This window comes from Macaca nemestrina, chromosome 11 (genome assembly GCF_043159975.1).
Source record: "Macaca nemestrina isolate mMacNem1 chromosome 11, mMacNem.hap1, whole genome shotgun sequence".
Lineage (NCBI taxonomy): Eukaryota > Metazoa > Chordata > Mammalia > Primates > Cercopithecidae > Macaca > Macaca nemestrina.
In genome coordinates this window covers 64,341,630-64,356,119 of record NC_092135.1, presented here as the reverse complement: position 1 = coordinate 64,356,119, position 14,490 = coordinate 64,341,630, and the positions used below count along the sequence as shown (strand labels likewise).

Below are 14,490 nucleotides of genomic sequence, written 5' to 3'. Positions count from 1 at the left end.
CACAATTGGTTCAATTAAAAGTCATAAAATCTATTGTTATTTTGTATTTACTTCCATTTAACAGTACATTTCAAGAATCACATCATTCCTAATGCTATCCCTGTGTATGATGCTCCCCTTCATGTGTCCAAGTGATCTAATTGTTCAGTTCCCACCTATGAGTGAGAACATGCAGTGTTTGGTTTTCCGTTCTTGCAATAGTTTGCTGAGAATGATGGTTTCCAGCTGCATCCATGTCCCTACAAAGGACACAAACTCATCCTTTTTTATGGCTGTATAGTATTCCATGGTGTATATGTGCCACATTTTCTTAATCCAGTCTGTCAGTGATGGACATTTGGGTTGATTCCAAGTCTTTGCTATTGTGAATAGTGCCACAGTAAACATGTGTGCATGTGTCTTTATAGCAGCATGACTTATAATCCTTTGGGTATATCCCCAGTAATGGTATGGCTGGGTCAAATAGTATTTCTAGTTCTAGATCCTTGAGGAATTGCCACACTGTTTTCCACAATGGTTGAACTAGTTTACAGTCCCACCAACAGCGTAAAAGTGTTCCTATTTCTCCACATCCTCTCCAGCACCTGTTGTTTCCTGATTTTTTAATGATTGCCATTCTAACTGGTGTGAGATGGTATCTCATTGTGGTTTTGATTTGCATATCCTCTGATGGCGAGTGATGATGAGCATTTCTTCATGTGTCTGTTGGCTGTATGAATGTCTTCTTTGGAGAAGTGTCTGTTCATATCCTTTGCCCACTTTTTGATGGGGTTGTTTGTTTTTTTCTTGTAAATTTGATTGGGTTCTTTATAGGTTGTGGATATTAGCCCTTTGTCAGATGAGTAGATTCCAAAGATTTTCTCCCATTCTGTAGGTTGCCTGTTCACTCTGATGGTAGTTTCTTTTGCTGTGCAGAAGCTCTTTAGTTTAATTAGGTCCCATTTGTCAATTTTGGCTTTTGTTGTCGTTGCTTTTGATGTTTTAGATATGAAGTCCTTGCCCATGCCTATGTCCTCAATGGTATTACCTAGGTTTTCTTCTAGGGTTTTTATGGTTTTAGGTCTAACATTTAAGTCTCTAATCCATCTTGAATTAATTTTCGTATAAGGAGTAAGGAAAGGATCCAGTTTCAGCTTTCTACTTAGGCTAGCCAATTTTCTCAGCACCATTTATTAAATAGGGAATCCTTTCCCCCTTTCTTGTTTTTGTCAGGTTTGTCAAAGACCAGATGGCTGTAGATGTGTGGTATTATTTCTGAGGGCTCTGTTCTGTTCCATTGGTCTATATCTCTGTTTTGGTACCAGCACCATGCTGTTTTGGTTACTGTAGCCTTGTAGTATAGTTTGAGGTCAGGTAGCATGATGCCTCCAGCTTTGTTCTTTTGGCTTAGGATTGTCTTGGCAATGCAAGCACTTTTTTTGGTTCCATATGAACTTTAAAGCAGTTTTTTCCAATTCTGTGAAGAAAGTCATTGGTAGCTTGATGGGAATGGCATTGAATCTATAAATAACCTTGGGCAGTATGACCATTTTCACAATATTGATTCTTCCTATCCATAAGCATGGTATGTTCTTTCATTTGTTTGTGTCCTCTTTTATTTCACTGAGCCATGGTTTGTAGTTCTCCTTGAAGAGGTCCTTTACATCCCTTGTAAGTTGGATTCCTAGGTATTTTATTCTCTTTGAAGCTATTGTGAATGGAAGTTCATTCATGATTTGGCTGTCTGTCTGTTACTGGTGTATAAGAATGCTTGTGATTTTTGCACATTGATTTTGTATCCTGAGACTTTGCTGAAGTTGCTTATCAGCTTAAGGAGATTTTGGGCTGAGGCAATGGGGTTTTCTAAATATACAATCATGTCATCTGCAAAGAGGGACAATTTGACTTCTTCTTTTCCTAACTGAATACCCTTGATTTCTTTCTCTTGCCTGATTGCCCTAGCCAGAACTTCCAACACTAGGTTGAACAGGAGTGGTGAGAGAGGGCATCCCTGTCTTGTGCCAGTTTTCAAAGGGAATTTTTCCAGTTTTTGCCCATTCAGTATGATATTGGCTGTGGGTTTGTCATAAATAGCTCTTATTATTTTGAGATACGTTCCATCAATACCAAATTTATTGAGAGTTTTTAGCATGAAGAGCTGTCAAATTTTGTCAAGGCCTTTTCTGCATCTATTGAGATAATCATGTGGTTTTTGTCTTTGGTTCTGTTTATATGCAGGATTACGTTTATTGGTTTGCGTATGTTGAACCATCCTTGCTCCCAGGGATGAAGCCCACTTGATTAGGAGATATACCTAATGTAAATGATGAGTTAATGGGTGCAGCACACCAACATGGCACATGTATACATATGTAACAAACCTGCACGTTGTGCATATGTACCCTAGAACTTAAAGTTTAATTAAAAAAAAAAAAGGAATCACATCATTCTTTATACGAGACTATTTTAATCCTTGCTTACTTTTTGTCCTTTTATGTATATTGATATTGAAAGTCTGCCTGCCTGTTTTCAGTGCTAAAATATTTATGAAATTGCTTTCAATGACATGATCAGACTTTACATATTCCATAGTCAAATTAAGGTTGACATTAAAACTGAGAAGCTTTGGAGAAACAATTATAGTTTTAATTAATCTTCAGTATTTCAACTGGTTTACCTGATAGCCTTATGGATTTCTAAAGACATTTTAAAAACATATCTGTTTCTCTATGAATAAGTGGTATATATCTGTGAATTGCTACCTGGAATTACAGATAAGATTCATGTCAGATGTTACTAAAGGTTTTATCTCTTAAGTTTGATTAACTGATTTTGGAGGGGATTTTTGGATTGCTATTTAAAACAGTTATGAAGCCAGGTTCAGCCTATATAAGAACTAGTTCTGGGATCAATTAATGATGTCTGTCATAGGCATGGGGTCAAATAATAATACTTATGGATTATGTCAATAAATACAAGCATAGTGAACCAGCCCTGGAGCCTACAACCTCTGACAGTGCTCACCATATGGCTATTAGATATGAAATTTTGTTCCCTTCTATGTCAAAAGAGTTTTTAGAAATTACCTCTACACCTAATCCTCATATGTTTTTTTTAACCCACAGGCTTTTGAAGATATATATATTGATCAGAGAAAGACAATTAAAATTTTATTAGAATATGCTGACATGATCTTCACTTACATCTTCATTCTGGAAATGCTTCTAAAATGGATGGCATATGGTTTTAAAGCCTATTTCTCTAATGGCTGGTACAGGCTGGACTTCGTGGTTGTTATTGTACGTATTTTAAAGAAAATTTAAAAGGCTATTTGATTTACTTTTTCTTCCTCAGTCTTACTTTTTCACTTCCTGTCAGTTTATTATATCTTTCCTTTCCCTCTCCATCTACATTATTGGTATATAACACCTTTCTTAGTTCATAATATTTAACATCTATCATTTTCTTCTCTTTCCAAAATTTTAAAAGTTCAGCACTTTATTCCTGGATTATTACAATAATCACCTTGAATTTACTGCTAATCATGTAAGTTTGTTGCAGAATATCTTGATGATATCAGCACCCTAAAGTCTTTTTTTTTTGTTGGCTTAACTCTTAAATCATATATCACAATTAGACTACTTATGATGTTCACAAGTGTTGGGCTGATCCAAGCTCCCCAAATTTCTCACTTAGATCTCTACAATAGATTCCAAAGTGGTGTCCTTGCTTCTGCCCTGCACACCTTCATTCTGTTTTCCACATAGCAACCAGAGTAACTGTTGTGAAATGGAAGTCAGCTCATGTCACTTCTCTTGAAACCTTATGATAAACACCCATCTCATTCAGGGTAAAATCAACAATCTTTGCAATCAATGCTCTACGAGTATCTGTGTAATCCAAACATATTCCCTGTTATGCTCCCTTTCCCCTGTCCAAGTCTATTTACTGATCCATCAGCACCAGCTTTCATGGAGCACTTCAAATATGTCAAGATTATTTTCTTCTTAGTGCCTGTGTACTTATTTTTCCTTCCAACTGGAACATTGGCTGGCATTGATGCCTTAGCCAAAATGAAACCTTTGAAGGTCTTTCCTTACAACACTATTTAAACTGCAACCACTCCAATACTCCCTTTCTCTTTGTCTGCTTCCTTCATCTCCATACCCCTTATTAATATTGCACCATTTGTTCATTTATTTTGTTTATTGTCTGTTTTCTCCCACTAACATATAAGTTCCATTAGGGTAGAATTTTTTCTTAGTTTTCTTCCCTCCTTTAAGTCCTGTGCCTAGAACAATTTCTGTCATATTAGAAGGTTCTCAGTATTTTTGTTGAATGAATGAATGGCTCTCTATTCTGAAAATAATGATGGAATCTCCTCAACCTACAATTAATGATTTAAAATAGCTGACCTCTCTTTCCTAAGTTTACTCTTTCAAATTAGCCTTTTGCTCTAGCCAAACCATACTATGCCTGCGACTCGCCTTCTTGTTTCCCATTGTTCTGTGTCCAGATTCCTTCATGCTTATGAAAATAATACCCAAAGTTCAAAGCCTACTTCAAGGCTATCTCTTTAGTAAAGGGTAAAAAGAAGAAAATTTTCATAATGTTGACTTGAAAATGTAGAAAAATCTGAAGATATAATAAAAGTTAATCTTAGCCTTACCACCTTAGTCAGTATTTATGAACATTTATTAACCTTGAATATATTTACTTTTAAAATTTACCTTTGTATCTGGTTATACTTTTTGTAATGTGTGTACTTTTGACTTAACAATATTCATATCTTCTTTGATGCTTATCCTCTGAAAGCCTATCTTGTATATTGTCTTAACCATATTTGTATATTAATGCATTTGTAAATATGTTTCTTATTTTGTTTTAATGAATATCTGCATACGATCACTGTATTACAAGTAATTATGAAACTGATTCTTAATCTAATTTCAAACTGAAAACAGATGTCTCTATAAATAGTTGATCATAAAGAGTATAAAATATATAACTTTTATTTATCTCACTAAAATACATTCCTTATTACCAGAAAATAATTTAGTTTTATCTTTTTAAAGTGATTTTAACACTAAACGATTTTCTTATAACTTTCTGTGATTATTAATGTATTTTGAAATATATGTAAAAGTAATTCACAAATTTACTGGTAAGTTTTTGTTGTATATATCTGTTGTAATAAATGCAAAGTTTATTTTATTTTACATGTTATATTAATACGGAATCCTATTCACTTTTTTAAAAAAATATATATAGGTGTTTTGTCTTAGCTTAATAGGCAAAACTCGGGAAGAACTAAAACCACTTATTTCCATGAAATTCCTTCGGCCCCTCAGAGTTCTATCTCAATTTGAAAGAATGAAGGTAAGAGATAAGTTTCTAAGCTATATCTACAGATTTTTATTTGGAATTACTAAATTTGCACAAATTGGGAAGCTTTGTTTTCTTCTCATTTGTACCTTTAACAGTATTAATACAATAAAAACCTTACATTTCATTGCTTAGAAACAGAGAGGAATAGGTACGTTTATTAAGATTCTACGTTCTTATTCCTCATAAAGTATAAAAACCAACACAGACAAGTAAAAGAAACTAGTATTTGAGAGAGAAAATATAGTTTTAAAAGTATATTTCTACCCCATATACATATGCATATTAATGAAATTGTCTCCATTTTAAAAATACAATTGTTAGAAAATGAAACTTGGATTAGTTAACAAACTTTAAAATTATACAAACATTGTATGTCCTAAGTGATTACTCACTGAATGAAAGAAAAGTTTGAATTTTAAGATAAATTTAATTTTTTAAATGTCACAATCACAAGCGATGTCTTGTCTTCATCACTCACATGTTAAAACCTCTTCTGAACAATGTAAAGGAAATAGATTGAATATTATAAAATGGCCAGTGTCTGAACAATGTAAAGAAAATAGATTGAATATTATAAAATGGCCGGTGTTCAATCTTTTGTACCTGAAATGGAAATCGCATAATGCTCGACCTAATAGAAAAAAAATGGAGTCGCTGACCACCACAAGTAGTATAAGTATGTAGCTATACTGTGACCCATTGTATACAGAAATGACAGAACACATTCAAATGTACCTTTTATTTTATTTTATAATACATTTATGTGTTTTTGCATTTTTATTTACATAGAGTTTTTTATACCAGTCTACCACTTTACTACCTCATATCACATATTCATTGCTATGGTAGAACCTAGTGAGAAAATTATTAATGTTTAACCTTTATCTCTGTATTTTAAACATTATATATTACATTTAAACTGTTATTAAGAAACCATAACACTTAAACTCTTTCCACTTGGTAAAAAGCGAATGTTTATTTTTCTCTCAAAATTTGAGTGGTTATTATACATACAAACAGAAATATAAGTAATTAAAAATATGTATTTTATTTAAAAAATAATTTCAGAAATTTTAATAATTTCACTTTTATATGATTGTATAAAGTACTTAAGTACATTAATTATATTTGTGTATATATACTTAGTCCATGATTCCTGATAATATTCTTGTAATTCATACAAACGTGTCATTGACTCATAATAATAGTGCTTAGGCCTGATCTGTTTGTTAAATACATTTGATTTATTTGTGTTGGGACATTAATATTTTGATTATGTGGTAAATACATAAAAGTTCCAAATGTGGCAAAATCCTAATTATACACTTCAGAAACAAAAAATCTAAAATAGTAATTGTAACATATAATAACTTAAGAAACAGACTTCATTAACCATATCATGAAGATCCACAAGGTGGTGATATTCCCCAGTGCTTTTAAACCAAAATAAGGTGGAAAATAAGCTGAAAATAAGGTGGTTGAATGGTTCGATAAGGTTGAAGTTAAAATGACAAAGCAGCCTGGGCACAGTGGCTTACACCTGTAATCCTAGCAGTTTGGGAGACCAAGACGAACAGATCGCTTGAGCTCAGGAGTTTGAGACCAGCCCGGGTAACACAGTAAGACCCTGTCTCTACAAAAAATACAAAATAGCCGGGTGTGGTGTATGCACCTGTAGTCCCAGCTACTTGAGATGCTGAGGTGAGGTGAAGTGAGAGGGTCACCTGAGCCTGGGAGGTCAAGGCTGCAGTGAGCCGACATCGCTCCACTGCACTCCAGACTGAGTGACAGAGTGAGACTGTCTCAAAAAAAAAAAAAAAAAAAAAAAAAAAAAAAAAAAAAAGACAGCCACCTTTCCAGTATAAATACTGTTCAGTGATAGGAAAACATTATAGAATATTCTAACATGTAAACTACAGAGGGCCTATTTACTCAAAATACACACACACACACACACAACCCTAAGTAAGTATGTAGCTAAAATAAACAAACTCTTTTTTATTTTCAAAAAACGAGATAATACCAATTCTTTTTCCTAATAAGTTTAGACATATAGGGAGGAAAAAAAAGTAACACAATCAGCAAGTTGTCTGCCCCAATTTAGAGAAAAGCAGGAAGAGATTTGCCAGGGAGACTGACTCTGTCAGAAATTAGGCCCTGTACTATTTAATGCTGTACATTCATTAGAATGGCAATGAGACAAGGCTGTGGACAATTCAAGGTCAGGAAAACAGTAGCCAGGCTTAGAGTAAAGTCGGGTTCAGACCTGAAGCCTCATCTCAACCTCTGGAAGTTCTGTAAATTATCGCTGAAGGTATATCATTGAGTATATTAGGAAGGTATATCATTGAGTATATTAGGAAGCTACATGCTTATAAAATTAATGATTTATGTTTTTAATAAGTTTAAGATCTTAGGTGCTGTCTACTTTTCAAATATATGTGTCAACTATATCCACTCTTTTTATTCACTATATGTGGATTTTCTAAAAGACATAGCATTTTTCTTTAGCAGAACCATTAATGGACCTTTCAAAATATTTAAAAGTATTAACAAAAGATCTAGTTTTAGAAATAAAAGTGTTACTGAAATCATAGTTAAAAGCCAAAATATTAATTCAAAGACAGACAACTATGGAATATCAGCAAGAATATGCAGGCCAAAGTATTAGTATCTAGTAATGACTGAAGGAAGGAAAGGTTAGAATGGTAGAAAACGAATCAATGGTGCCTCAGGAAGAAAGTGAAAGAAGGTCAGGAAAGGGAAAGCAAAAGTATAAAATAAAGAGAGGCCGGGCACAGTGGTTCACGCCTGTAATCCCATCACTTTGGGAGGCCAAAGTGGGTGGATCACCTGAGGTCAGGAGTTCAAGACCAGCCTGACCAACATGGTGAAACCCTATATCTACTAAAAAAACAAAAAACAGAAAACAAACAAACAAACAAACACACACACACACACACACACACACACACACACACGCACGCAAACAAAAAGAAGCTAAGAGAAAAATAAGTAGCAGAAATAGTAAAACATATTGTTATATTAGATATAGCAACTGATTTGCATTTGCCTTAGCAGCTTCAGTGGAGTAATAAGAATACAATTCTGAATTGAATTTTAAAGAGTGAGGTCAGTTGAGGAAATAATGACAGTGATTATAGATTATTGCTGGTATTCAAGTTTAGGTGGTGGATTCATCTCCCAAGCTTCCTACTCTGGAGTGATTCACCAGTGACACCAAATGGTTCAGTGATGATTGAATCTTTGTGAAGTACAGCAACCCGTTTAGTTTCCTGAAGCAATCTCTTCCCTTGGCTTCATTGACAGTACAATCTATTGGTCTTCTGATTCCCCTGACTACTCTTTCACATATTCTATTTCACTTAAAATGTATAATATATATATTTTAAGATAACCTCATACATACACATGGGTTCAATTATCTTGAATGATCATTTCTGGCACAATACAGGAAATCAATAAGCATATATATACACACACACACACATATTGAGTCAGCAAAATAATTATTTTTCTAGTATTTGTACTAATAAGCTCTATTGTCATTTAATGATTTTTTTTAGCACAAACATTTTAAGAATATCTGGATTTGAATGTATTTTCTTTTTTTTTTTTTGGATGGAGTCTGGCTCTGTCGCCCAGGCTGGAGTTCAGTGGCACTATCTCTGCTCACTGCAAGCTCCGCCTCCTGGGTTCAAATGATTCTCCTGCCTCAGCCTTCCAAGTAACTGGGACTATAGGCACCCGCCACCACGCCCGGCTAATTTTTTGTATTTTAAGTAGAGAAGGGGTTTCACCATGTTAGCCAGGATGATCTCGATCTCCTGACATGGTGATCCACCCGCTTCGGCCTCCCAAAGTGCTGGGATTACAGGCATGAGCCACCATGCCTGGCCTGATTTGATTGTATTTTCTAAATAAAAATTGAATTGCTATTTAGGTTATTCCAGTACCAGCAAGTGGGCTGTTAAATCTTTAGATACAGCCTTTTAAGGTTTTTAAAAAATATGTCATTATATCAATTAGTATTTTTCAAACTGATCAAAAACTAAACAGTTTCAGATTTCCTATCTAAAGTTTACATTTTTTATATATGCCAGGTGGTTGTGAGAGCTTTGATCAAAACAACCTTACCTACTTTGAATGTGTTTCTTGTCTGCCTGATGATCTGGCTGATTTTTAGTATCATGGGAGTAGACTTATTTGCTGGCAGATTCTATGAATGCATTGACCCAACAAGTGGAGAAAGGTTTCCTTCATCTGAAGTCATGAATAAGAGTCAGTGTGAAAGCCTTCTGTTTAATGAATCCATGCCATGGGAAAATGCAAAAATGAACTTTGATAATGTTGGAAATGGTTTCCTTTCTCTGCTTCAAGTAGTAAGTACACTTTTGACTTTTCCTTATTAATTATATATTCATCCATATTGTAGGTTGAATGCAAAGGACAAAATGTGGGTGATTAATACATTTGGTTATAAAATATTTTAGCAATTAGTAGATAAATGTAATGGGACATACAACTATCAGGGGAACCCGCCCCCAATATTTCAGTGTAGGTTCTTTCTATTTTCCATGTCAGCTGGCTGAGAAATAAAGAAAAAGAGTACAAAGAGAGGAATTTTACAGCTGGGCCGACGGGGGTGACATCACATATTGGTAGGACCATGGTGTCCACCTGAGCCTTAAAACCAGCATGTTTTTATTAAGGATTTCAAAAGGGGAGGGGGTGTACAAACAGGGAGTAGGTCACATGCTTCAAGGGGCAAAAAGCAGAACACAGATCACATGCTTCTGTGGAAACAGGACAAGGACAAAATCAGAACTCCTGATGAGGGTCTATATGTTCAGCGGTGCACATATTGTCTTGATAAACATCTTAACAGAAAACAGGGTTCAAGAGCAGAGAACCTGTCTGACCAAAAATTTGCCAGGATGGAGTTTCCCAATCCTAGTAAGCCTGAGGGTACTGCAGGAGACCAGGGCTTATCTCAGTCCTTATCTCAACTGCATAGGACAGACATTCCCAGAGTGGCTGTTTATAGACCTCCCCGCAGGAATGAATTCCTTTCCCAGAGTATTAATATCAATATTCCTTGCTAGGACAAGAATTTAGTGATATCTTCCCTACTTGTACATCCGTTTATAGGCTCTCTGCAAGAAGAAAAATATGGCTCTTTTTGCCCAACCCTGCAGGCAGTGAGACCTTGTGGTTGTCTTCCCTTGTTCCCTAAAACTCGCTGTTATTCTGTTCTTTTTCAAAGTGCACTGATTTCATATTGTTCAAACACACATGTTTTACAATCAATTTGTACAGTTAACACAATTATCACAGTGGTCCTGAGGTACCAGTGAGATGTACATCCTCAGCTTACGAAGATAACAGGATTAAGAGATTAAAGTAAGACAGGCGTAAGAAATTATAAAAGTATTAATTTGGGAACTGATAAATGTCCATATTAAAGCGAAATCTTCACAATTTATGTTCCTCTACCATGACTCTAGCCGGTCCCTACATTCGAGGTCCCTGACTTCCTGCAACATACAACACTAGGCTAATTTAAAGAGACAGCCCAGGCGCGGTGGCTCATGCCTGTAATCCCAGCACTTTGGGAGGCCGCCAAGGTGGGCAGATCATGAGGTCAAGAGATCAAGACTATCCTAGCCAACATGGTGAAACCCCATCTCTGCTAAAAATACAAAAATTAGCTGGGTGTGGTGGCGCACGCCTGTGGTCCCAGCTACTTGGGAGGCTGAGGCAGGAGAATTGCTTGAACCTGGCAGGTGGAGGTTGCAGTGAGCTGAGATCATGCCACTGAACTCCAACCTGGTGACAAAGTGAGACACTCTCTCAAAAAAAAAAAAAAAAAAAAAAAAAAGAGATGAAAGTTAAATACTGTCCCTGCCCCATTGGATGAAGGAAGTGGAGATGCAAGTAAATTTAACAGAGGAAATACAGATACTGGCCCACACTATTTTTACCACCAGCGATCAGATTATAGGGTAATGTATTAGTCAGGGTTTCCCTAGAGGGACAGAACTAATAGGATATATATATCTTCTTATATATATATAATATATATCCTATTATATATTATCCTATATAATAATATATATTATATATCCCATTATATATTATTTATCCCATTATATATTATATATTATCCCATATAATAATATATATTCTATATATATATATTTGTGTGTGTGTGTGTGTGTGTGTATATATATATATATCTCCCATAAGTTCTGTCCCTCTAGGGAACCCTGACTAATACATTATCCCATAACTTGATCAGTGGTGGTAAAAATAGTTTGGGCCAGTATCTGTATTTCCTCTGTTAAATTTACTTGCTTCTCCACTTCCTTCATATATATATATAGGATATATATGTATATGTAGGATATATATGTGAATATATATACACACACACACATATATATATATAAAGGGGAATATATTAAGTATTAACTTACATGATCAATGATCACAGGGTCCCACAATAGGCTGTCTGCAAGCTTGAGGAGCAAGGATAGCCAGTCCGAGCCTCAAAACTGGAGAATTTGGAGTCCAATGTTTGAGGGCAGGAAGCATCCAGCATGGGAGAAAAATATAGGCTGGGAGGCTAGGCCAGTCTCGTCTTTTCACATTTTCCTGCCTGCTTTATATTTGCTGACAGCTGATTAGATTGTGTCCACCAGATTAAGGGTGGGTCTGCCTTTCCCAGCCCATTGACTCAAATGTTAATCTCCTTTGGCAACACCCTCACAGACATGCCCAGGATCAATACTTTGCATCCTTCAATCCAATCAAGTTGACAGTCAGTATTAACCATCACAGGTAATAATTATTTGGTCCAATCCAAGTTGCTACTTTTTAGTAGCATTTTGAGGAACTGCTACTCAGTGACTCAGTATCTAGCAGATGTGAAGAGTTGAACAATTCCTCTTATGTCTCTCACAGAAAAGAAAATGTATAGCAACTACAAGTCACCATGACACATGGCCGCATGTATTTATTTACCATTTATATATTTGTTTCTCTATTTATCTTTTTCTAGTCATACTATCTTAAAATATTTTGTTACTAACTACAAATAAACTAAGTACTTGAAATAGTTGTTAACAGATAATATAATAATGAAAATGTTGAGAATCCCAATTACACAGTATATGGAAGTGTGGCAAACCTATGCCAAATGTTTCAGTGCACTAATAACAGATTGAGATTTTACTTTTTATTTGCCAGGAAGCATAAATTTTAAATGCATGTCATTTTTACAGGCAACATTTAATGGATGGATCACTATTATGAATTCAGCAATTGATTCTGTTGCTGTAAGTATAATGTCATTTTAAAGTCATTGTTAGGATACAAGCAAACTCATTTTTGCAATTTGAGCACAGGACACCAGTAATAATGAATAGAAATTAAACGCTTTTCAGATTGGATATTTCATTGGCAGTGAAATTCTTCTAGAGTTATTATATACAATGATTGAGGTCCCATAGGCTCATTTGAAAGGTTACCAGATTTTGCAACAATGGTTAAATGAATGAAATGAACTTTAACATTCAAAGCAATGATATCCTTTTGCCAAAGAGCAAAAAGAAAACAGTTTCATTGTTGGGTTTTCTTGTCATAAATTGTTTTATAAAACTTGTTTTAAAAAGCCGATATCAATAATTTGCTTATTTTAAACTTCTAGGTAAATATACAGCCTCATTTTGAAGTCAACATCTACATGTATTGTTACTTTATCAACTTTATTATATTTGGAGTATTTCTCCCTCTGAGTATGCTGATTAGTGTTATTATTGATAATTTCAACAAGCATAAAATAAAGATAAGTATAAATATTATTTGTTTATCCAATGTCTGAGGAAATCAGGCATATACATAAATATATAAATGCCCTGCTTCAAATAATTGGCTTTGGATTCAGCTTAATGTCATTTTTATTTGACATGTATCTTAAAAAATCATGATTAATGTTCCTGCACTTTGATGAACATTGCCAAAATGTTCATCTTTACATTGACTTTTAAATCCAAAATATGTACTACACAGTCAAGTTTAAAAGTTAAAAATTATAAGTGTCTGTGTAAAAATTACAAGTGTTTTGAAAATTGTGATGTACTGAAAAATAAATACTGTAAGTAAAATTTTCTATCTTAACAAATATGTGAAGAGTTCCAGAAAAAAAAGCACTCTTTTACTCGCTGTTATATTTAAAGCCTTCAGAGTCAGCCAGCATGGACATCTTTCTAAGTTAGAGTAGTTCTTTCTGCTAGAAGTAGAGAGAGTCATAAATCCTAATTGGGTGGCCTAAGTAGGAGTGCTTGAACCCGATAAGACAGAGTTCAGAGACAGAATTGAGTAACTACTGTTTCATACCATTTCTAAAAAGCAACTTCCTTCAGGGCCTCCACAAATGCAAACGACTAAAAAGACATGTAAGTCGAGTTGTTTTACACAGGCACCTAATCTCTTTTGGGAAGCCTTCCAAAAAAGTCAAAGGAAAGAATAGTTTAATTTTGAAATTTTATCTTCAGCCATGTAATCAAACTTTAGCCATGTGTAAAATCTGGTACAGTAGACCCTCCTTATCCATGGGGACTTTGTTCCAACACCTCCAGTGGATGTCTGAAACTGCAGGGTAGTACCTAACCTGATTGCTGTAAATCAAAACATGTTTCTGTTCACGTTAAGATGGCTTTTCCATGACTAAGGCTTATCATGCACTGTGGCCATTTGCAGTTTGAAGTATAACAGCAAATCAAGCATACATTTATTTTTCATTCTTCACAATTTCCTGGACAGAAGATTCATTCATACCATAGATTTGGCAGCCTCAGCATATATATATATATTTTCTTTCCTTAAGTCAAGCACTTTCACCTTTTCTCTTAAAGGAAGCACTTTGCAGCTTCCTTTTGGCATATTCGAATGCCAGCATCACTTCTCTTACATTTTGGGGGTTATTATTAATTAAAATAAGGATTATTTGAACACAATCGCTGCGATAACAGAGATACCTGCAAAGTGACTAATGTGTGGGTGGCGTAGACTGAGTGGATATGCTGGACAAAGGGATGA

General features: G+C 34.8%; 1 protein-coding gene across 4 annotated transcripts in view; it reads left to right on the top strand.

Annotated features, from left to right (window-relative positions):
- LOC105483299 (sodium voltage-gated channel alpha subunit 7) overlaps positions 1–14,490 on the top strand; it is a 102,350-nt gene that overhangs the window by 80,071 nt on the left and 7,789 nt on the right. For all 4 annotated transcript variants that reach the window (XR_011609848.1, XM_071072888.1, XM_071072887.1 and 1 more), the window contains exons 18-22: positions 3,105–3,278; positions 5,251–5,358; positions 9,492–9,770; positions 12,675–12,728; positions 13,100–13,237. Coding sequence is in view for 3 of the 4 variants with exons in the window: in XM_071072888.1 (XP_070928989.1) it covers positions 3,105–3,278; positions 5,251–5,358; positions 9,492–9,770; positions 12,675–12,728; positions 13,100–13,237 (753 nt within the window). In the remaining variant the exon portion in view is untranslated. The remainder of the gene's footprint in view (positions 1–3,104; positions 3,279–5,250; positions 5,359–9,491; positions 9,771–12,674; positions 12,729–13,099; positions 13,238–14,490) is intronic.